The sequence below is a fragment of the Manis javanica genome, chromosome 6, assembly GCF_040802235.1.
Source record: "Manis javanica isolate MJ-LG chromosome 6, MJ_LKY, whole genome shotgun sequence".
In the NCBI taxonomy this organism is placed as follows: Eukaryota; Metazoa; Chordata; class Mammalia; order Pholidota; family Manidae; genus Manis; species Manis javanica.
The window spans coordinates 55,398,979-55,424,017 of record NC_133161.1 but is presented as its reverse complement, the minus strand read 5'-3'; the positions used below and the strand labels follow the sequence as shown (position 1 = coordinate 55,424,017).

The 25,039-nt window shown below is 34.6% G+C and overlaps 1 protein-coding gene across 3 annotated transcripts in view; it reads left to right on the top strand.

The window, feature by feature from the left end:
- Positions 1-25,039, top strand: part of HDAC9 (histone deacetylase 9) — a 938,800-nt gene that overhangs the window by 725,045 nt on the left and 188,716 nt on the right. For all 3 annotated transcript variants that reach the window (XM_073238726.1, XM_073238727.1, XM_073238728.1), the window contains exons 21-24: positions 9,899-9,954; positions 10,202-10,289; positions 15,694-15,813; positions 16,128-16,225. In XM_073238726.1, coding sequence (XP_073094827.1) covers positions 9,899-9,954; positions 10,202-10,289; positions 15,694-15,813; positions 16,128-16,225 — 362 coding nt within the window. The remainder of the gene's footprint in view (positions 1-9,898; positions 9,955-10,201; positions 10,290-15,693; positions 15,814-16,127; positions 16,226-25,039) is intronic.

Sequence of the window (25,039 nt, the reverse complement as noted above, 5' to 3'; positions counted from 1 at the left end):
GTGCTGTCATCAAGCTCCTTCCTTCTGGATTCTTCAAGGAGTAGGGCTGGCAGCTGTGCATATGCTTTGGGGTCCGCCATTCAGTTAAACTGCTAATGCTGGGCTCCTGTTTTCCTGGCTCCCTTGAGCTCACTCAAAGAAACAAAATGGTATTCCCATATGTCCCTTATTGTTTTCTTGGCAAATCTCCCTACCTCCTTCAACCTCCCAGATTCTAGTATATGAGAGACAAAATTTCTTTGTGAAGTTTCCTTCTCTCAAAGGCTGTGGATTAATAGCATTGATTCTAAAGCAAACTGTCTTTTTAGAAAGCCTTTTAAGGATAAAATTAACCAGTTTTAAGGACTAAATTAGCGTATTCCAAAATATTATGCATACCGGTGAATACAGTTAAAGGCAACTCAAGAGACTGAACCTGATTTACTCATTTGAATGTCAGATTTTACAAACAGCTTAGATATCACTAAGAGAGACCTATTGCCTGAGTGTTCAAGTATTCTCTAATATAGTATATTATCCTCATACTCAATTACTTTCTTTTGGAAAGAATCACAAAACTAGATTTAATGTTTTTATATAGAGAATTAACAATCAGTATATTATACAGTACTTCTTAAGATGTGTGGTATTGAGCACAGGTAGATAAACTCCAGCATTTGTCATTAGTGGGTCCCTTACATAATGTAATTTGATTTTATCCCAAGGAGTTAAAGCTGGAAAAGGGAATATTCTTCTCTCACATTACTGTTGCCATACCATAAACCATGTGGAACTATTTTTCATCACAGATACTAGTGTAGCTGAAGAGGAATATCTCAGAATACACCAAAGATCCATAGTTCCTATTCAATAGGAGCTTTGAATGGGAGCTGCTATAAAGCATGCTGAACAAATGATGAACTGTATCATATCTGTAATGGTCAACTTGAGATTGCAGGTTATTTAACAGCTCATTAACAAGACTGCTATGCCTGAACCATTCCTGAAAAGTAGAATCCAAGCCAGTTGTTCCACAAGCTCCTTCAAGGTAAACAGAAGTGTTTCTGACTTAACCTCTGTGCAACTTAACATAAAGAACCAGAAGTTTAAGTGTATCACAGAGAAGGGACATAGTGGATCTCTGGCAACTTGCTGCACTGATGGACAGTAATTGCATTGGGGTATGGGTAGGGACTTGACAATATGGGTAAATGTAGTAACCACATTGTTTTTTCATGTGAAACCTTCAGAAGAGTGTATATCAATTATACCTTAATAAAAAACTTATTTAAGAGTACCAGAAGTTTAGTACTATAAATATATTTTTTAATCTGTCTAACCAGCTAATGAATACTTAACTACTTTTGATCTGTCATTGTGTAAACAACTTGTATACTTGGCAAGCACATGTACTGAGGTATTAGAAAGGGCACTGATGAGCATACTGACAGTTTGGGAGATACATTGTGCTATCGTAGCACACTCATATAAATTGCAGGTTCTGGCTGCTTTCAGTACGTCTTTTTGCTGGCACCAAATAGCTTATGCACCGATATATTTGTGCATTGGTGAATATCAAAGTAGATTAAAGTTTTCCAACTTGTCTTAAGAAAAGTCAACCTATATTTTATAGGTAAAAGAATGTTCCTTAAATTCATTTTCAAAATTGGTAATGCATCAGTATGAATCTAGGGTAGCTGATTTTGGTCTCCAGTGAAATATTTGAAACACATAAATTTTTTCATGTGAATTTCCAATTTAGCAAATGTATTAGAAGTAATAATTCAACCATAACATCTTTACTTGGACATACATGCTGTAGAATTTTTCTGTGCTGTGATATGATATGCTTGGTTTTGATACTTATTATTTAACTGAGGATTTATACTTCAATATGTTAAATATACTTTAGTGGTAAATACTTAGGCATTAGGAGGCAATTACTGAGCTCTAAATTAGCAATGCACTAAAATAAATTTCAAAAACAGAATCCCAATCAACTGGTCTGACATGCTCAATTATTCTTTAGATAGTAGGCAGTCATACATAAAACATTTTTCTTAGCAGGAAAGATTTCTTTGATTTTTGTCCTTGTGACTTCCCAAAATAGAGTTACATTTTAAAAATTGAGTAAAAACCTAATATTTGATTAACTGCTTTTAACAAAGAAACACAATTTCTTGTCAGCTTTCAGTACTATGCACTGCAGTTATGTTTTTGTAAAGAAGAAATACATCAAGATTAGTAAGTGGCTAATGGGACTACTGGTATTATAGGTAGTTTAAGCTCTAATTCATTGCATAACATTTTTGAAAGCATATAATAATCTTTGCTTTTCTTTTTTGTATTCTATATGTATTGGCTGATTTTGTTATACAATGTGTTCTTGACTTTCCACATCACTCTCAGCAGTAGTGATTAGGCCCTTATTTCCATGCTTTCTAAAATCTAAGTTACTCTATGTAGATTGGAATTAGTATGGTTTTTATTATCCATGGGCTACCTGCAATGCCATGGGGATGTCAGAGAAATAAATATGTGTCTCTCTTGTCCATGAGACTATTAATGAATTCAGTGAGTAAAGTGATCAGATTATTTTGTACTTCTCAATTTTTCAGTTCCCATCAGTGCTATGGCAATAAATTGAGCTTATGTAGAGGAATTTGAACTTGGTCAGATGGAGTAAAAAAACAGACCTTTAATGTAGTTCTAGTATTTGCTTTCTGCCTGACTTTTACTTGTCTGGGGAATATTTCACTGTGCATATAAGGAATATATGAATAAGTGTGACATTTTGATAAATTTGACCAGAAAATGGAAATTTCAACAGTTATGAAAATAGACTAGTTTCAGTTGATTGTATTCCTCTCCCTCTCACTCAAATGTATTTTTCCATATAAGCAATGTCCTAGATTCTCTTTCCTGATGTCACATGGCTATATATGGGAGTCTTCCCAAGGCTCCTCTATTTCCTTATATGATGACATCAGAGAATACATCCTTCTTCCCTTTAACCAAGGAGAAACATCCCTAACACTAATCTAAACAACAGAAAATAGAGATGTGAGCACATTCAGTACTTGAAACATTGTTATTGCTAGTGATGTTAAAATGCTGCCAGAGCTCCATGATTAATGATGTTCATGGCTGAAGAGAAACTTGAAAAGATTTCAAAAATCAAATTATTGAGATAAAAAGTACATCACCATTAAATTGTTACAAATCCACAGAAAAGTACTTTAGCATTTATTTGCTTATATTAATTGCTTGGTTTTTAAACCTTGAATAAAATATTTAAGCAAAGAGTTTTTTCATAGAGTTAAAAGAAAACAATTCAAAATTGTATGGAATCATTTGTAGGTTTTACTACTACAGTCTGAAATGCTCATAAATTAAAAGAGATTAAGAACATCATACACATTATAAAATTTGAGAAAACAGATTATTTTTTCACAAATTGAATATGACTATACAGATTTTCTTGGTTATTTTGTGAGGCTAGTAGATTATTAAGTTCTTTGAAAATACAGTTAATTGTTAAAAAGGCTTACTGAAAGATATATATTGAAGATATAAATGTTCTTAAACAGAGAAAACCCTGGTTCAAGTGGTATCAAATTCAATAAATCTACATGCCAGACAATATGGGATACAGAAAAATACAGAACAAATGCTTTGTCAACAAGTTCAGAATCCAATGTGAAAGTCAGAAATTTCTGTAAGAATAATAATGTCCCACAATAGTTCATCAAATCAATGACTACATTCATTGTAAGGAACAAAATATCTTACATGTTTCTATAAAAGAAGATTCTGCCAAGTCCAAGAGGCAACCTGCTGCAAAAAGCTAGGATGCAAAATCTGGGACCCTTGAGAGAAGGAAAAATGTACAGCCAAGGTTGGAACAAAAGATGGCCAGAGGGTTAAAAGCCAGAGTAATATCTACTCACAAATTTATGTTATCCTTCTTTACTGACCACCTACTGTGCCAGGCTATATACATCTGCATGATGCAATGGTGAGCCAAGTCATAAGTAGTGAGTCCTTGAGTCCACTGTGGGGAATGGGTATGCAGACATTAATCATATAAATCACAATAGTGAAAAGTAATAAATACAATTAAATTAGATCATCACACAAAGAGGTGTATTATTACAAGCTAAGACAAGTTCTCAGAAACAAGGGTTGGCAGATCTACAAGAGATACTACAGGGGAACCTGTTGGTGACCTGCTGAAGTTAAGGGATGGTTTCCCTGTGGAAGTGATCTTGGAGCTGAAATGTGGAGATAAGGTGTTATCTAGGTAAAGAGTGTAAGTAGGTAAGTGGAAGACTTTCCACACTGAACTAGGAACACGTGGAAAGGCCTGTGGCTGGATGAACAAGACACATTGGAGGAATCAAAAGGTCAGAGGGGCTGGAGTGGAGAAAGCTAAGTGGACAATGGTACAAGATAAAGCTGAAGTGGTGGGCAGAGGCCAGATAATGCAGTATGGCTCGTCTTCAGTGTTCGTTCTTAGGTGCCACACTGGGACAGAATTTCAGCACTGTCACCTTCTAAATAGGAACCTTAAGCAAGTTCTTTCATCTTTCTATATCTTGATTTCCTCATTTGTGAAATAGGGATAATAGTATTATCTGCCCTCAAATATTGTTAGGATTAAATGATACCAAAATATTACAGTTTATTATTTATCATATTATTTGCATTATATTATTTTTATGTATTATGTTATAGCATTGTATGCTATAATATTATAATACTATTTAACATTTTATTTTGCTTGTCTTTGTTGAAAGACTTAAATATGTTTTTAATTCTGGTGGCAACAACCCAAAATAGGAAAAAACTGATGATACTAGAGGGAGAGGAGAAAATTGTGAGGTAGCCTTGAATACGTAAGAGGGGGTGGGATCAAATGCATTGGATAATTAATTGCTCTTAGATAGGATCAGAGACTGGTGGGGGTAGATGCGTAGATGAGGAAATTTTATTCTAACTGCTTCTATTTTCTAAGTGAAATAAGAAGCAAAGTCATCAGCAAAGAGTAAAGAGTGAGTAGGGGTTAATGGAGATTTGAAGAAAGAGAACAAGGTAGAAATTCTCATCTGAAAGACTTAGAGAGTTATTGATTAAGAGGTATAGATGACTTCTGGGCAATAATGAGGAGCCTACTAGAAGTTTGTAATCATGAATTTAGAGCAAGACCAGTCATGTGGCTTCTGTATATACGTAGATTCAGAAAACAGAGCAGATGTGAGTTGTATTTAACAGGGTGGGTATGCTGTGAAGGAAGAAAGGGGCAAAATGACTGAAAGTATTTATGGGCTGGATGTTTTGCCCTCCAAATTTATATGTTGAAGCTCTAACTCCCAATGTGACTGTATTTCGAGAAATGGTCTGTGAGGAAGTGCTAAAGGTTACATGAGGTCGTGAACCCTGCCAGACATTAATCTCAACTTCCAGCCTCCAGAATTAGAGAAACACATTTCTTTTGCTTAAGCCAACCAGCCTTTGGTATTTTGTTATGGTGTCCTGAGCAGACTAATACACCAGGGAAGTATCTTGGAGGGAAAAAGACAGACAAAGGTGTCTGAAAAATATGCAAGAAAGTGGATACAGTGATGGTCTCTGAAGTCTAACCAGACAAGGAGGAAAATGAACATGGTGGTGGGAGTGAATGATTGGCAGCAAAAGTTAAAGAAGGTCAATGGACTGGAAGTCTCAGTGCAATTGAGGCATTAACTGAAACATAGGATAGTAGGAGAGTAGGATGTTAACATTGAGATTATGGAGGAGATAATGGAGGGTGTATAAGTATGACTATAAAGAGAAGACAAATTGATTGAAGGCAAGGAACCAGAGAACTGAGTAATCAGGTATTGAAAAGAGTGTGTGGATATTAAAATACTACAAATAATTCCTAGAGGAGTAATGGGGAGAAAGGTAGGAATTCAAAAGGCAAAATATTCAAGGAGTAACTGTAGATATAATTATGTAGATTTGAGTGATACTTAGAAGCAAAATCAATAGGAATTTTCATGAATTAAAATGAGATGGAGGGAAGAAAGAGAGAGGGAACCATTAAGGATAACTCATGTGTCCCTGACTTTAGCCACTAGGTAAATCATGGGATCCTTGGTAAGTTAGAGAACACTGGGAAAAGACCAAAAGTTTGGTATTAGATATATGAATTTGAGGTGACCTTGAGATAAGTGAAGATACCAAGTAGGTGGACTGGTATTTTGGTCTGGTGCTCAGTGGAGAGTTCATCCTGGAAATAGAAATTTGTGAAGTAGCTGATGATGGGCGGTAATTGAATCCATGAGAATAGTGGCATGCCTTCTATGTAAATGTGGAAAGAGGAGAGGTGAAGTCTAAGACTGGACTGTGATTAACTTCAGTAGTTAATGAGCAAGCTGAAGAGTATGAGCCTTCAAAGGAGATTGATTAGGAAGTAGAAAGTGAGATAAGGAAACCAGGAGAGTATGAAGTCACAGAAGCCAAGGGAGGAGAGTGTTTTAAAAAGGAGGATGTAGCTAATAGTGTTAAAAGCTAATGAGGGGCCAAGCAGGGGAAAGCATAAAAATGTCATTGGATTTAGTGACATGGAGGCCATTGGTGATCTCAGTAAAAGCTTCTTTAGTGGACTAATGGAAGTGGAAGATAAGGTAGAGTTAGATGACTGAGGCAGAGGTGAGGGCAAGGAGAGGAAAAGCAAGAAGGACCACCTTTTTTAGGAAGTTTGGTTGCTAAAAGGGAAGAAAAGAAGTGAGGCAGTTGGAGGGATCAATGGGATTAAGGATGGAGATATATATCATATATTATATATGTATGTATATGTATTATTAACATAAACATAAAATTTTGTTTTCAAGTTGGCAGAATTTTTAATTCTATTGAAATTTCAATTAAATAGATGTAATTAGGAATTTTAATATGAATGTAATATGTTAGGAAAAAAAAGATAGTGGAAACATAGGAGGGGATGGGATCCTAACTGTAGGGTGGTGAGATAGATTTAGAAGGACTAGCACCTCCTCTTGTAGAACAGGAGGATAGGGTGAGGGGCAGACTCAGGACTCAGTCTCAGTCACTTAAACTGTGTTCTTCTCTCTTTCATGTGATGCAGTCCATTCTTACAAGAGAGTATTGCAGGGGTGGGTGCAGTAGGCTTCATGCTTTCAAAGCAGCAGTGAGAAACATGAGAATCTACTGCATAAGATGTGAGAGAGGAAGCACCTACCGCTTGAGCAGATTGTGGGAGCAGCAGCCTTGCCAGGTTTCAGCTAAGGCAAGGTAGCAACCCAGAAAAGACACGGCAAGTGTAGGGGAGCTTGCTGATTCTGAGAGCACCGTGGAAGGGTTGGATGGATCATGATGATGAGAAAATGTTCATTACTGGCAAGAAGATGATTTTCAATCCGAAATCAAGCAGTTTCAGAAGGAGGTTAGCAAAATGGAGGGTACTGTGGAAGATTATAAAGTGGAAGGCAAAACATTTGTTCAAAGAATTTGGCTGTAAGGGAAAAGAGGAAAATGGAATTCAACTTCTATTTGACTTTTTATCCTTTATAATTTAGCTAATTACCTATGAAATTTCATTTCCATTCTCTTCCTAACATGATCTCTATTCAAGATGAATTTCCTATATGATATGCTTCATAAAATCTTTTCTTCTGAGCCATTGTACATGCTTTTCCACTTGCCCAGAATACCCTTTCTTTTTCTAACTCTGTGAACGCAACTCTTACTGTAAGACCCATTAAAATCTACCTCTCAGTTTTCTGTTTTATAGTTCTTTCACTATGCAATAATTAATGTTTGTTTTAATACCATTTGTATAAGACATGAAATTATAAATTAAAAATAACCCACATAATGTCCTCACTCAGATATACTGTGTATATAAGTTTTAACACTAATACTTCTAAAACTGATATATTTCTGTGCCACTAAATATTTATAACAAAATTTTAATAGCTGTCTAATATTCCATGGAAGAGATTTACTATAACTTATTTAAATGTTCTCCTAATATTAGCTAAATTAGATAATTTCCATTTTTCCCATTGCTAGTAAAATACTGCATTTTACATTAATATTTGTCAACATAGTTAATAACATTGTTAGGGTAAAATCCTTTAAGTAAATTACTATTCAAAAGTTAAATGGTTTTTAAAGGCTCTATAATAAAAGAAAAACTATAATAATGCTCCTCCAAGCAACATTTATGAATGTATAGGGCGCCATTCCATTGTCAACATAAGAGTATTTTTAAAAATTCAAATTTCCTGGTTGGAAAAGTATTTTCCCATTGGGATTTTCATCTCCTTTTATTTAATTACTACTTCAGTTAAATATTTTTTCTTAGTTATAGATCACTGGATGTTTTCTTGTCTGTATTGTCTAGGCATTCCCTTGCACATAAAAAATAGTGGTTTTAATTGAATGGTAAACGTCATTAGAATTGTTATGCTGATCTTAAAAGTTCATTGTATGCTAATTATATCACCTTGTATTATATTTGTTGTTTTTTCACTCTACTGTTTTCCCAATAAAATAAATTGCACCTATAATGGTCGCTACTGAATTCTCCACTCTCAGGAATCCTATAGCACTCCATAGTCTCACTTTACAATTTTAAAATTTTAGCCTCTGTTGTGTGCCTCATTAATCATTTCTTTCATATTAATCTTTTGTCACCAAAGAACCAATAAGTACCTTAAAAACAAGAATAAGGAGATAAGTTTATTATCATTCCTACATCTGTAATTGATATTGTGTTGTTTGACTTCTAATTTGCTTCTGAGATTATCTTTATGTATATGATAATCAAAATACATCACCAATTAACTCATTGTGTGTGAATTATGACAACATTGTAGAAAGTTTATGTATATTTAAAACCCTACTGAATAGATTATTTTTCTTGATACTATCTTTGTGAGTATAGTAAGATTTGGCAAAAAATATCCTGGGGTATATTACAATTATTTCAGAAGTTTTAGGTGTTCTTTATATGGAAATACTCTTTTTTTGAACATGTTACTTGAGTCATAATTAAGTAAAAGATGGTGTGAACTATCTGATAAATGATTTTTTTTTTTTACATCCAGCAACCCAACTTTTCTGAGCATGCTGCTTTGCAAGGATTTATAGTTCCCTGCCTTCATGCTGGAGTTACTTCAGCTTTCTGTGATGCATTCCAACTAATCTGGAGGTTAAGGCAATCCTTGATCAAGGCTAGATCTGATTGCTACTCAGCCCTGGAATTCTTTATAAAATTCCAGAACAAGGGCTAGAAATTGACTTAGGGAATCCAATAATGTTTCGAGTCTTGGCAGTCATCCAAGCTAAATTTATAGACTAGAAGAAATATGGGCTTTCCATCGTTCTCTTTTTCACCTTTCTGGGGTTTCTTTTATGTGTATGTGAGTGTGTGAGTGTAAATTTATCATTTTGCTGACAATAGAGTAGAAATAACCATTGAGGGAATCCAGCTAAAGAATTTTCACCTTGGATCTTACCTGGTCTTTCCAAACTTTGACCCAAACCAGCACCAAGAGTAAATTTCTTCTTCCTCCATAGGATGCTGGTATAATAAAATAGAAGTTCTTGAAAATGAATCATGCTAGTGTAACAGCTGATGTGTACATTTGCCAGCTAGGTACAACTCCCAAATCCCCGTTCTTCCCCTGGCTCTGTGGGAACCTTCTTTTTAAGACACGACCTGAGAGAATGTGATCACATATATTGTTTCTTTTCACTCTATGAAATAGTAATGGGAGGAATAAAAACAAGCTCTGAAGCCTTCACAGATTTCATTCTTTTTCTGTGTGCCTGATGCTCTGTAGTACATAGGGAGCCAAGCAAACCTCCCATATCTGATCACTGAAAACCTGTCTTGTTCTTACAGAATGGGTTTGCTGTTGTAAGGCCCCCAGGCCATCATGCTGAGGAATCCACAGCCATGTGAGTACCAAGGACTGCTGCCCATCTCCAAGCACCACAGTTCTGGCGGTCAGTCACCTGCCCCGTGCATGTCTCTGAAGCCTTTAATTGTTAGCAGATGGGCTGAAAAATCTTGCGAGGTACTCCCAGAAGCAGATTTATGGCTTCGGAGATCATATAGCATTTTAAAAAATGCTCTGAACATTATTTATAATGGTTTTCCTGGCTGATTTGCTTTCTTATTTCTCTGTTCTTCTCTATTCCGCAGGGGGTTCTGCTTTTTTAATTCAGTTGCAATTACCGCCAAATACTTGAGAGACCAACTAAATATAAGCAAGATATTGATTGTAGATCTGGTATGTATTCCTGGCCAGAGCTGCATTTTCAGTGACTCTAGATAAAAGGGAGTGAATTTGTATTTCTCTCTTATGTTGTCTTGCTTTTAGCACTTGCAAACAACTGAAGGGTGCGTTTCCTTTGAATGTGGAAACTCATTAAATTCAGGATTGCAGTTCTGAAACCATAAACATTCACGTTTCACTTTCATGGTGTTAACTGCAATTTAATGAGAAGAAGGCGCAGATCAGGGCAACTTTTATGATCCTTAAATGAATTGATACTTCCACAGTTAAAATAACCCAACAGAACCTGAATTTACTTTTCCCTACAGAATATAGACTTTAAATAGTCAGATGTGCTGGAAGGAATGCTGTTGCTTTGGTAACCAGTTGGCCACTTCCCCTGGTTAGCAGTCATGTTGCTTGTTGTGCAACAGCGGTATTATTAAAACAAGTCAGCGTGTCATTCTTTCTGAAAAGATCTCAGATCCTGTGTGCCAGTTTGGGATGAGTCCCCAGCAGGAACCCTGAGTGATTAAAAGTCAGAGGCATTAGATTAGTCTTGCATTTTAGCATGATGTGTTCTTACACAATAGAGTTATAATTTGTTTAACAAATGGTTTGTTTAAATGCAGATGACACTTGGCATGTTGTCTATGGTATATTCATGAATAATGAGCTGGAGATCTGCCCCATACGAAAAGACCAACCCAGGAAAGGGCAAGAGAGAGCTGACTGGTGATTTATGAGCCCCGTTTTCTGTTTGCCTCCAGTTCATGAGGAGGTGTAATAGGTTGTCTGACAAAGCATAGACAGGAAATGAACCCTGGCATCCAAAGCGAACCTGCTACATCTGCACTTAATTAATTTTTGCAGGTGATAAAAGATTTAAAGGCAAAATATGTTAGAAGTTTTTTTGAAGTGCAAGGCTTAATAGTCTAAATCTTGTTCATATCTGCACTCATAATTAAATCTTATTGGGAAGTCGTGGCCTCCCTGTCCAGCCCTCTGATTCAGCTACGCAGGCACACCAAAGGGTTGAGAGAGCACGAACAAAGCCATGTGAAGAAATACTTAGTTAAATTGAACTGAAGATAAAAGGAACAAAAGACTGATAACCATTTCTAGGGCTTGGTAGGAATGGATGTTTTCCACGTACAGTATTGTAGCCTTCCTGCAGGCACTTTGGTGCTGAGAATATTGAAACCAAACTAGTTCACCATTAAAGAAATGTGTTGAAGGCCTAGATGTACAACAGCAGCAGGATCTTAAAACTTCACAAAAATGATGACATTAGTATCTTCTTTTCCCATGTACATACAAAATGACATTTTAAATAATTAATATTATTGGTTTGCATGATTTATAAGATAGTAAATTTAAAAAATAATTTAATATGCTTCCAGTGCTGTATGTTCTGCTAGAAATAGAAGCCAAAAACTTGAAGAAAGAAAAGCAGATAAAGACCAAGAGTTGTGGGAAAATTTGCCAAATTTGTCAAAATTATGAGGGAATGGGATTAGTAAACTGTCTTATTCATAAGAATCCTTTAGTATTACTTCCTGAGGAATCTTCTCTGCTATTGTTTTGTCATTCTATGAGATAATCAGTAACTGTTAAGACTCTTTTTGGAAGCACATTTGTAATATCCAGACTCTAAAGTATTGAACAGTAGACTTGAAAGCTAAAATGTCTAGTTTTGTCCTAAGTGGATACTTTGTATCTCAGAGGATGTGTATATAAAGTTTCATTTTTGCACAGTTAAAGAATAAAAGACTACTGGAGATAATTCTCTTTGATTTATAAAATACATTTCATGGTAGCTGCAAGGAGTGTTCTATAAGCTTACTGGCCTTTGATTATGAATTGGCTGCATTATCCAATCATAAAGGACACTGATTTCCCAGCAGGCTTAAGTAGAGGAGAAGTTTTTGTTTCAAATTCTCTAACTATATAAAGTTCTGTCCAAAGGGTTGCCTCTGAGATCACCACCAGCCCACATAGTCTTACTTTCAAGTCTTCCAAATTCTGCAGCTGCAGGGATACTTTGAGGAAATTCCCGTTTCTTCCAGCTGCCGAGAAGGAAGTTTTAAAGTGCCACGTGGCGCTGAGACATCCGTTCTCCCTGGCAGACAGGTCTGTTCTGCAAGTTAGCAACGGACAAGTGAAGACTTTAATGGCAAAAGAACTTCATTCCTGCATATCCAAAGTCACTAACTTTAGCTAATCAGTGTGAACTGGCTTCATCAATCTTGGGCCACTAGAAAGCAAAGCTACTCCATTGTCCAGCAGCTTGTTTTAGCAATTTTATATGCCTAATAAGTAGAGAGCCAGAGCTCTAATTTACTCCTATTTGGGGCCACAGCTAAATTCAGAGGTGTTGAGTATTTTAAACAGGAATGATTCTAGTTGATCTGTGGAGCTTACTCATTCCAGTTCTGCCTCTGGGGAAGATTCCAAAAACATTCAGATTGGTGAGGAGAGGGAGCAGGTGCACTTACTTTTCAGCTTGCAAGAGATTGGCTTTTGCATGCACAGGATTAACCTGCCCTAGAAGGAGGATTTGCCTGCAAGACTCAGGTATCTTAAATAATGTGACTATTAGTGAATATAATACATTTGAGGCTTTGTTCATAAAAGAAAAGTCACTTCAAATGTTCTTATATTTTAGGCAGTTCTATTTTGGTCAAACACCAAACTTGACCAAAGAATTGGCACAAGTACCTATACTCATTTATTATAAGTTATAACATTAGCAGGTAGAATATACAATTTACTCAAAGCTATTTTAACAGCCTATCTTAGTTGCAAGTTCTATTTTAAGGCATTTAATGATTGAGTTCATTTCATTACTGTAGTAATTCCTCATAATCACCAATAATTTTCATATGTTAGTCTAGTATGTATTTGTTGCTATGGAGAAAAAAACAAACCTTAGACTATGCCAGAGCAATAAGTACTTTGTGTGAATATTATGCAGCAGAGAAAGCTTAAATATTTTCAAGGTTATATTGTAAGTTGTTGCCCAAGATGAAAGGTGTATTTGGACTTACCTTTATCCGTAAATACTTTGTGGATATGAATGTGGACTCAAGAATGATTTTTAGAATAGGTTTGTGTATTTTAATGAATAATGTCTGTTGCAAACTTACTGTGCTGTGGGAAAGACTATATTTCCTATTCAGAAATTTACATAACAATAAGCACCCAACACATTTTTAAGAACAAGTGATTTTATATCTAAGACAAATGTCATATTTTATTTGACCTTCTTCAATAAACCTTTATATCATCCCTAAGGGAAAAAAAAGTAAAGAAAAAAATAGCACTGTTTTTCCTGTTGTCAAAGTGTAGATGAATTTGGGCCCAGAGCCAAATTTTTTCCTATGAAACTGACTAAAAATTCTATCCTGTAGTAGAAATGCAAACATTCCTTCACTGTTGTTTTTCAAAATATTTTGTTTGTCCTTCCTCAAGGTATCCAGAGCAAATTCAAAAGACATTGTAGCTAAAATTGTTTCTTTTTTGTCCACATAAGGAAAATAGTTTGCCATGTCTTCCTTTGAACATTCAGAAATAGAGGAATTATTATATTTTCAATAAGCTTTCTTTTTTCCCCTGATGTGTATGCATTTAGCCAGAACTAGTTTCTGGAATGATACTTGTCTTCCCCAATGGTTTATGATTCCTTAATTGATTTTGGCTATGTGTACTATGTAAAAGGGGAAGAGGATTAATGTGTGTCTACCCTGTGGATAGAAAACCCAGTGCAGGCTTTCAGCACCCAACAAAGGGAGGCTTTGGTAGTGTCCAGGGAAGGAGGTCTGGGCTGATGGTTGAAGTCAGACAAGTTATATAAACCTCAGTAAGGAGCAGTAATAAACTTCAATCTCACTTCACAGGTTTGCTAAGAGGATCAAAGAGATAATAAATGTAAGTGTAAATTAACAGTATAATGGCTATGAGTTTGGCCTTTAGAGTAAGAACTGGATTCAAGACTCTGTCTTGCTTGTTCTCTGTATAGACTCAGTAAATTACTGAAACTCTTGGAGTCTCAGTTTACTTATCTTTTAAATTAGGGATAATATCATATACTTCATGCAATCATTAAATAATCCATGCAACATATTTAGTATAGTGCCTAATTAAAAAATTATAGGAATTATTGAAAATAGTATGATTACTAATGTAAAATAAAGTATAATATAAATATGTAGTTACAAGTGACCAAAACTTTTTTTATAACAGAACCCAAAACAATGTATGTTATACATGTAGCAGTAGTACTGTGTTGACTATAAATATATAGGTTATTCAATTTTAAGGGTCATCTATTTTATTTTGGTTCAGAAGATACTAGGATACGTATTAATTGAGATTCTTAACACTTGAGGTCTTTCAGCAGACATTTTTTAAAATGCTATTAGTTTTATTTTTCCCATTTATATTATCAATTCCAGTATGTGTCTGTAGCAGAATACATTTAGAAAATACTAACTTTTGAGTCATTGGGGGGAGTGGTGTGGGGAAAGAAAAAAGAGGAGGAAGAAGGCTGGGAAGAGAGCCATGATATAATATTAAAATTAGGCAGATTGGACAAGAATGCATAAAGCACCATGCCATCTTTCTGCTTTGGCCCAAATGATTTAATAGCTAATGAGCTCATGATCCTGTGTCTTCGACTCTTGCTGTCACGAGTTTACCAAAATAAAGTATAAAGTCCTTTTTGCATCTGGCATCTCTTTTGAAGTGATTCTAACTGCTGAGGGATTGCTAACTGAACTGAATGCTTCAAGAAAGCCAATTTACTCAGCTGGTTGCAGAGCCTTTGACCTTAATGGTGGGACTTGGCAAATCAGTGCATACACGTATGTTTAGTGTTCTGTCAAGAATTGTGAAAATGCTCTGTAAGCCATAGATCCTTCTGCAAAATACTAGTTTGTAGTTTAAACATTAGTCTTTCTTCAGAGGCCAATGAGGCTAGTTAATTAAGCCTGAGGGGTTATGAACTGTTGGCAGTTAATAAGTCATAAAATTCCTCCATAAAACAGGATGCAAGATTCCATCACTGAAGTAAAGAGTACAAAGGGCCGGTGTATAAATATCTAATTGTACCAAAGGACTGGGCTTTCTCAATGACTGCTCATCTGGAGTCTCCAGGGCATGTTCGCTGTGGTTTCCTGATTTTTAGAAGCCAGTTTAAAAAATGAGTGCATTAAAGGGTAATTTGCCTGGAAGTTCAGGAAGTAAAGGGGGTGGTGTGGAAGCAAGCTGAATGAGAGAAAGAAAGAAGGACATGTTGAGAAGACAGAAAGTGAGAAGGAGGGTGGAGTAGAAAGACCAAGAACTAGAAATTAGAATAGTTGTCTCTATACAGAGTCAGACATGACTGTATTTGTCATCTGTTTTCTTTTCCCTGTAGGATGTTCACCATGGAAATGGTACACAGCAGGCCTTTTATGCTGACCCCAGCATCCTGTATATTTCACTCCATCGCTATGATGAAGGGAACTTTTTCCCTGGCAGTGGAGCCCCAAATGAGGTTCGGTTTATTTCTTTAGAGCCCCACTTTTATTTGTATCTTTCAGGTAATTGCATTGCATGATTACCCCTAATTTTCTTGTCCTTTGCTGGTGTTTTAAATTACGTGAGATTACTGAATTGTCTCTGGGGACCAAGAACCAGTGCAGAACAAGTGCATAACCCAGAGCACTGGTTTGTCAAGGAAGGTTGGGCTGATTTGACATGTTGTTTGATGTTTATTTCAAGAGCTCACATATGTTTGTTTTCCTGTCTTCTTGCTTTCTTCCCTGTGCCCTCTCTGCCCACTGTGGTGTGTTTCTTTCCTCTTTGTAGGTTGGAACAGGCCTTGGAGAAGGATTCAATATAAATATTGCCTGGACAGGTGGCCTGAATCCTCCCATGGGAGACACTGAGTACCTTGAAGCATTCAGGTTGGTACTTCCATTTCTGAAAGTGGCAAATTAGAAAACAAATGTTCACTGAAGCAACAATATTGATACAAAAGAGAATGTAAATTTCTAACTAAGGTAAAGTAGCTAAAGTAGCCATTCCATGAAAGCTCCAAAAAATTTTTTAGTTGGGGGACCTGAATATTGCTACAAAGCCATAAAAGGGATATGTATACAAAAAAGGCACATCAAGACCTACTGGTAGTTATACTGGTATATTAGCCAATGGCCCAGGCGTGCTCCCCATTTCCTACAAAAGAAAGAGGGGAAAGATTTTATTTTTAAGTAGTTCTAGACAATTCTGCCTATTAAAATATATGACATTATTTAGAATGGACATTAGTATATTAAATGCTCTGAGAGGTCCTGCACTACCTGTTTAACTTATTTGAACAGGCATACCCAAACTTCAGTGAACTATAAAATCTCTTTTGCACATAGCACCACTTAGCATTAGTTCCGAGGAGCTAGCTTAGTCTTGGAACACTGGCTTAGGCAATCTCATTTCATGGTAAACTAAATAACGTTTTCCTTTCCTAATATATATTTTTTCCCTCTCACATTAAAACATTAACTAATTAATTGGTCATTTTCAGTTTGTCTACTGAATGTAGGTGGTAATTAAAATGTATACATATATATACATATTGGATTCTGCAACTTTTTCTAAGCAAAGAACTTTTAAAATTAATTTAAGTAGTAAATACAGCAAAATAAAAGCTTTCTTTTGGGGTACAGAGTTCTTTTTAAAAAGGCATATATCTCTAGAAGTAAAAAAATATTTTCAGTCCTTGGAAAGTTCTTAGTTTTGAGGAGTATCAGATTGCGTCAATATGTGCCTCACTTGCAAGATTTTATATTTTAACCTAATGGTAACACATGGATTTTTGGATGTTTTGTTTAGTTGAAAGCAAAAGAAAACTTTGTGATAAGAAATTTTAAAAGCATTCTTTTCTGTTTTAAAAATCTAACATTTATAAATTCTCAAGGAGAAAAATCCTGTTGATAACATACTTGAAACTTAGGGAATTAATAGGGAAATTTTTCAATAAGTGAGGTTTTTGTGGAGTATGTCCTGTGTTTCATGCGTACTTCAGTTTCTCATTTGAGGGTCATTTCTCATTTGAAAACAAGCCCAGGATAAATGATAGAAAATCATTTTTTTCAAGAAAATACATTAAAAATACGTATGTTTGACACTGGAGATGCTAAGGAAAATTCTACCCACATTCCAAATTTGTACTTTGGAGCAAAAAATGTGTACATATATATGTGCTAGTTGTACTGAAAAAAAAATAGCTGAAGTGTTTATTTACTAAATACTTGGGTTGTCTTTGAAAATATTTGTGTTCATTAGCAGTAAAATTAAAAAATTGTATTAGGAAACTATCGGGGTTTCAATGTCATAAATTCTGTTTACCTGTATTTGCAACTTACTAAACATTAGTAATATCTTAAAGCAACTCAAATGGGATAGTAGACTTTAATATTACATCACATATGAATTTATCTGTTTACCAAGTTAACCTGGTCACTTGCATAATACACACGTTAAGTCTTTAGCCATACAATAACATATGATCAAATCCATTGATCTGCTATAGAGAATTCTTAAATTTTTTTATTATCATAATTCTATTTGTGGGTACCATAGATTTACATAAAAATGGATCATGCATGCAAAGTGGGGAAGGATAATTTATATTTTGTACCTATTTGTTCTCACATCACAAAGTGAATGGTGGATGAGAATGTTTTTAAAAGAACCCCTTTGAACATAGCAGTTGAATTAAATAATGTGAAAACAGATATTAAAGTGTCCATTATTGATTTTTTATTTAAATGGTAAGTTGAATTATGTGCTCCTGAAAGTGGTTGAATGTCCTCAAGAATGGCACCTTCTCTTTACCTGGAATATGGACACTTTATATTAGCAAACTTACCTAAATTTTCCAGAGCAGTCACCATATCTAAGGTTAATTAAAAAAGAAGTGGTATTATTTAGCTAGGCTGCAGAAATGTAAAATTCTGGCTTTTAATGTTCATAGATATTTAAAACCAGATTTAAACCATAATAATTCTGTTAATTTTGAACTATGCCATGTCTCCTTGCCATTCAACATGTATGACACAATTTGCAAACTTAAAGAGGAAACAAGAGTCATTCATTCAGAAAACATTCATTGAACTCATATGCCCTGTATAGTGATGCGCGCTTGGAAATCTTAGCTGACCTGCTCTCAGAGATCATAACAGAAGTGACCTACTGTTCTAGAGGACAGATGTGTTTAGCTATAGTGAATAACAAATGATGAGGGCTTTCAGGAGGGGTTCATCAAGTATAGTTCAATCTGTTCTTTCAAGGATGAGTGGGAGATTTCGAGGAATTTAAATGGGGGTGGGTGGGGATTCATACTAGGCAGAGAGAATGAACTGTGAAAATCATGGATTCATGAAATGATCTTGCTCGGTTAGCACAAGGGCTTGAGGGTGGGATTGTGTGGCAGCAATATGGATCACATTTCATAAAGTCTATTGTATGCAAAGAATTGCCAATCTAAATATATGAATTCCTTTCTAATTTTGGGGCTTTAGTGAAATAGACTCCCAAATAATTTTTGATATAGTATTTTTTTTATAAGTATATAATTCTTAATACAACCCTTGGTTCCCAGTATTGGAACTAACGATCTTTCTGGTATCTGTCTGTGGGTGTAGGATATGGAGGTCAGAGGAAAAGTAAATGGTGGTGTCTTTTCTTTTTTTTAAATTTTCAGTTATTTCTGGACTGTGATAAGTATCTTTGGAGAGACAGCCTCTATGAAGCTGCATAATAGTGAGATATAAGATGCCTGCTTGCTTTACCAGCCAAAATTAGTCACATATATTGTCCTTGTGGTTCTATTATATATTTTTTCTATGGCAGAAATAAAATTGCAGGCAAATGAAACATTTTCATGTTTGCTATGAGCTTTAAAGATAGCTTTAAAATTATAATAGAATATCTTAGTTCAGATAACTAGTTATTTCTTCTATGCACTTATCATTCTTTCCTGAAATAATTGAAGGATATACTTAAAATTTTTCAAAAGTTCATCTAAAAGCCAGGTCCTAGATTAGAAGTTTTATAGACATTATGGTTAATTCTTAAGTAGTTTATATAAGCCACAGAGATAGTAATTGGATGGTCCATGAGGTGAATTCAATTTATGGCTCTAAAATTTATGCTCTTTCTGTTATACCACTCTGTTACTCTTTTCCACTGTTTATGACTTAAAAAACTAAGGAGAGAGAAAGCACAGTGAACTTTGACTGAAATCTAAGACCTTCTTATCTCTGACTTAAGTCATAATGCCTAGTTCACAGCATGGCAAAGAAGTGCTATTCAATAATATTGGCTGAATGAATCAATGCATAAATGAATTATTCAGAAAAGAGAAAGGGAATGATACTGCTACTATGGAAGCATTGGAAACACCTGGCCTTAAGTGAACCTAGCAAAAGTCTGAAGGAGCTACTTGAAAACTACTGTCTCTTGACCCCTCAAGGAGTATGCTTGACAAAGATCTCTGAATACCTTCTTATTTGTCTTATTATCTATTTATAATAACAATGCCAGATGTCTTCTTGTCATTCAACAAATAATTTGCTGAATGCCTGCTAAGCAGTTTTTGTTCCAGTAATTTCAAAAGATTGTTCCAGTGGTTCTGTCTTAACTATAGTCCCTAGATGAGCACTAGATACATTAAGATACAATAAAGATTAATTATTTAAGCATTCAGCAAATGTTAAAGTGATTATTTTAGACCATTAAATAGTTTGTTTATAGTGTGCAAGAGACAGTATGTATCTCATGCTTCTAATGAAATCTAATGAGGTTTTAAAAGTAGAAATTTCCAGTGCAGAAGATATTATTAGTAGTTTTGAACTTATTCCTATTTTATTAATAAATAAGTGACAATCACTAGATGGCTTTTTAATAGCAAAAATGAAGTACAAACCCCCTAAATTCAGAAGGTTTTGATGAAAGAATAAGAATAAGAATGTAGTAATAATGACAATAATAATAAATGACTCATTGTGGTACTCACTGAGGATGAGCTAAAAGAGTGGCATAAAGCTATTGATCTGGTTTCCTTCGGTACAAACAAGTTGTGATTTTTAAAAAACCAAGCCAGTTAGTTATAATCTGAAGTACCATAATTAATGGTGAGGATTTCCAAAAGACAAAGGATCTATAAATATCAGCTCCTCAGGAATGTTCACCTTGGGAAAACTCCGATCCAGAATGATCATATTTCACTGAGATTGTCAGTATACCAACTAAAAAGGGTATTTTCTCATTTCTAAGTGAATTTTCTAATCTAGATAATAAATAGCCCAAGTTTTTGTTGCTAGTTTTATTTTAAGTTACCTATTTTTTTAATTGATTTCTGAAGTATCTCTATTTAAATAGCTTGCCCTCATAAATTCAGCCTTTGCTAAAATACTTTGACCATACAACTGACTAGAATGTTTAAAAATCAGTTTATTTGTTACATAATCAAAGCAGTTGAATCAGTTAAGCACATACAGTCTAAATCTCTTGCTCTAGTCTTTGGTTCATATTTGATTGCTTTAATGATAAATGCAACTTGAAAATCCAGTAATGCAAAACTGTGACTGAAAACCTGACTGGATAGCAGAGCTATTCTCAGTTCACCAAACTGTCAATTCTGTTCTAAATGCAGCATTTTTAAAATAGGAACCATGGCTTCCCAAGACTCCTTCCCTGCTGTGGCAAAAATTTTTTAAATATACATGTAACTTGATAGCAGAGAATAGAGCCCTTTATTATATTCATAGAGCAAGTTTTATTCAGGTAACTAGTCAATAATGTTCAGCCTGTCAATAATGGTCAAACTCCAAGTAGAGCTTTTTCTTAGAGTAGTTGAGTTTACCAAGAATGATGGTGGATTATTTTGGGCAAGGCACATAAGTAGAATATTTTATTCTCTCTCCCTGTTACTTTATCAAACATATCACTGTTTTTCTAATTAATTTTAGTGCACTGACTTCTAAATATTCTTGTCATAGGCATAGACTAAAAAAGAGGTTGCTAAATTCTGAGAAAAGATATGATACTATAGTAAATATGTGCTCTCATTAATGACAAATCTTTTATGGTTATTTTTATTTTTATCATATTTTAATGTGATTTTTATGCTGAGAGAATGGAAAGTAATACCATTGTGAAAATAATAATAATATAGTAATATGGAACATTTATTGAGGACTTAATATTTGCCTATTGCTCATTTTTTTTCACCTTTACAAGTAGAACTAAGTGCTCACAGTTCCCATGTGAGGAAACCAAGCCTTTTGTGTTTCAGTAAGTTTCCTAATATCACACAACTGGCTAAGTGATGATCAAGTACTTGGTTGCAAGAAGTGAGTGTGGAGACAGTATTCATTTGGCCCCGAGCTGTAAACTACAGTTCCTTGGTCAGCCAGTACAGGTGATAAAACAGTGTAGTGAGAAAGTCTCTGTGAATTGATTTTAGTCTATCCAGCATTTGGCTTGCACATCTAAATTGGTAATTCTATTTTAAAATTGAAAATAATTCCTAGATTTTTGTTACCCTTGTATATCATATAATAACTTCAAGCTGCTTTGTGCCTTTCCCTTATCCAACATACTCAAGGAGCCTGTCAAAGGAAACCCCTGTAATTTTTCTTCCTTTTTGATAACCAGACTATTTACAATGGGAAATATATTCTTTTCCTTTTTTTGTGAAATATTTTCTTCTTGTGTATACATTTAGATTTTTTGGAATGGGTATGTTTTTGAACTTGAGAAATACCAAACTGAATTTTAATAGAACACAGAGTGATAAATGAACTTTTAGATCCAATTTTGAAATAAAGAATGATTTGTTGTCATCTAAAAATCATATTCAATACTGCAAAATGATTTGGGATCTTATTTTGCCTATAAAAGCTGTGGTTGATACTTCCCAGTCTTGAAATGGATTCTCAATTGTTAGTGACAACCAAATATATTATGCTCATGATAGTATGTATTTTCCCAAGGATGTTGAAGACATTTTGGGAAAGAGGGTGGAATTTCTTGAAACAATTTGCCAATATGAAATACTGTACATATCAAATTGGCCCTACTACCATCTTTCCCAGACCATTCTTCATAGCTCACAAATCAAGCCCACATTTTCTCTTTCTGAAAGACTTGGCTAATAAAGAAGATGTGGGCTTCAAATCCAAACTTGTCAATCAATCTTAGGAACAAAGCAGTAATGATTTTCATCTATTGATATTTTATTCAAATGGAGAGCAAAACTTATAGATTTACTGCTAGTATGATCTACAGTTTTATTCATTGTCCAGATTCTGTTCTTTATATTCAGCATGTAGAGATGCTTCAAGAAGTTTTATCAGTCCAGGTCAGAAGAAAAAGATCTATATGAATAAATTTTAGAAAGCTGTCAGCCCTATCTGCTCTTTAGTTTCAGCAATAGGTATAGTTTAAGAACACTTTTCCTCTTTCATCTCTGCAACATATTGTAACAATTTGCATCAAAAAATTACAATTTTTGTAGGTGTGTGTCTCTAGATACCCTTAGAGTTCTGCTCTTTGACCCCGGGAATAAATTGATCTTATGCACACCTGTCTTTCCTGGGAAACCTGCAAACTTCATTTTTGAGCTGAGCATCAAAGAAATATGATATTAATAGACAGTATAGAGCTCAGGTAAAAAGTCCAGGAAGTATCCTGAAGAGCTTACAGTTTTGGAAGGCGAATTATATTATCTGCACTGAAGAGCTATTTAAAATAGTTCAAATGCTGCAACATAGTTTTTATTAGTATTTTAAAAGGTCAGATCAACTGTTAAAATTTTAAGACAACATTTTTCCCTTCTGACTTAGAAGTTTTAAAGCCAAAAATTTCCAGGAATTTGTGTAGCAAGTACAGTTTTCCAAATAATAAGGACCAATTAAAAGAGTAGCTATATTCAATTAACTTTTCCCTAAGTTCTAAGAAAGCAATTTGCATGACTAGAAATGATTTGTTTTTACTTTTCAAGATGGAACGATGGATTGTAAAAACCTTGCCATGCACAAAATCCTCCCAACATATATGTAATACTCAGAGATATCAGGAAATGAAAGCTTTCTATAAAATATTGTGCAGCTTTTTAGGCCATAAATAGACCATTTGGACTGTCAAGCAGCTCAGATCAATTCATTAACTTAAATCATCTCATCTAGTAATAGTGGAATTGTTGTGCAGTTAATTATGATAAGACATAACCAGAATGAAGATAAATGTAGTTAAGAAACTATAAAGTCATATTTTTTCATGATTTTAATGACTATTTTAAGATTATGCTTCATTTACTGGTAAGATAAAGCCAAATAAAAGTCACTATTCTCTGTTTCATTAGACAGCTATTTATTAACCAAATTTCAATTCTTTTGGATCTTAGATGTGTTTTCTTGAAAAATGATTAATTCTCCTCAACTTCCATGATTTCACCCCTAAAGTTTATTGTAACTAAAGTTGAGATGACAAATAATATAGAAAAAGAGAAATTTTGTTTTAATATATCATAAATATAAATTTGTAGTCCCTTTTTTGAGAACTAGATAAATATAATGTTTACTAATAGATTTACTTAATTACCTTCTATAGAGGAATCATCTTTGGGAAACTTCTGTTCAACAGAAAGTCTGTTCAGATATTACTTCTGAGGTGCAGGGCTGAAGTTCACACAATTTTTAGGTTAAGCAGGGCTTTCAGAGACTAGTTGAAGTCTTTGCATGACATCAAACATATGGATGATAGACTCAGTTTTCCATATTTCATCCCAATGATTTGATGTCATGTTGATGAAACTTGTAAATCAACATCTGTTCCCATTTATGCTGACATTTAAACTCTGGCACTCTCCTAGAGGGGTGAGGACTTTTTCTTGTATCTGTTATGAATCTGCCCAGCTTTCTTATGGGTACCACAGTCCTGGGTATTGGTTGTCTAAACATCTTCCATTCCAGAGACCCTTTTTTGCTGTAAAGCCACGGAGAGCAGTGGGCTTATGAATTGCATAACTCCTAGTGGTAAGGAGATAGCATTATAGTATGTATTTTACAATTTAAAAAGTAGGTGGGAGAAGAGGGGAGATGGATGATTAAATCACCTTTCATTCTTAACAAAATTTTTTAAGTCCATGTACAATCTTAATTTGAGGATATTTTGCATCCCAAAACAATTGTGGAGAAGTCCATCAAGAAAATAGCATCTACATTTTATCTTACCCATTAAGGAAAGACACATATTGTTGTACTTGAAAACAAAATATTGATTCACTTAGGATATGTATTTTTATTGGTTTATAACTTCTTGAAATTAAAGCAATGTTGGAGTTACTGAAATCTACTGAATTTCAGACATAAATGAGCATTTTTTCTTGAGCAGTAGTCAAAAGCAAAGTAATAGTTTATTGGTAATCCAGGGCAAGAATGAAGTAGGTATGGATTTATACCCATACCTACTTGGGTATAGCCAAAGAATGCACTTGCTGACTTGACCCTCTGTTCATTCAGTTTCAGGAAGAGTCTCTTAGACATTAAAATTGTCATATGGAGCCTCTGACTTTGCTTTGTATATCCAAGTTCTCTCCCTTGAATGAGTTTCTGATACTAATTCCCTGTTACATTTCAGGATTTCTAAATTGAAAAGATCGTTGCAGAAATTATTCAGTGATGCCTTTTTCTCCAGTTAAGTACATGAATATAATA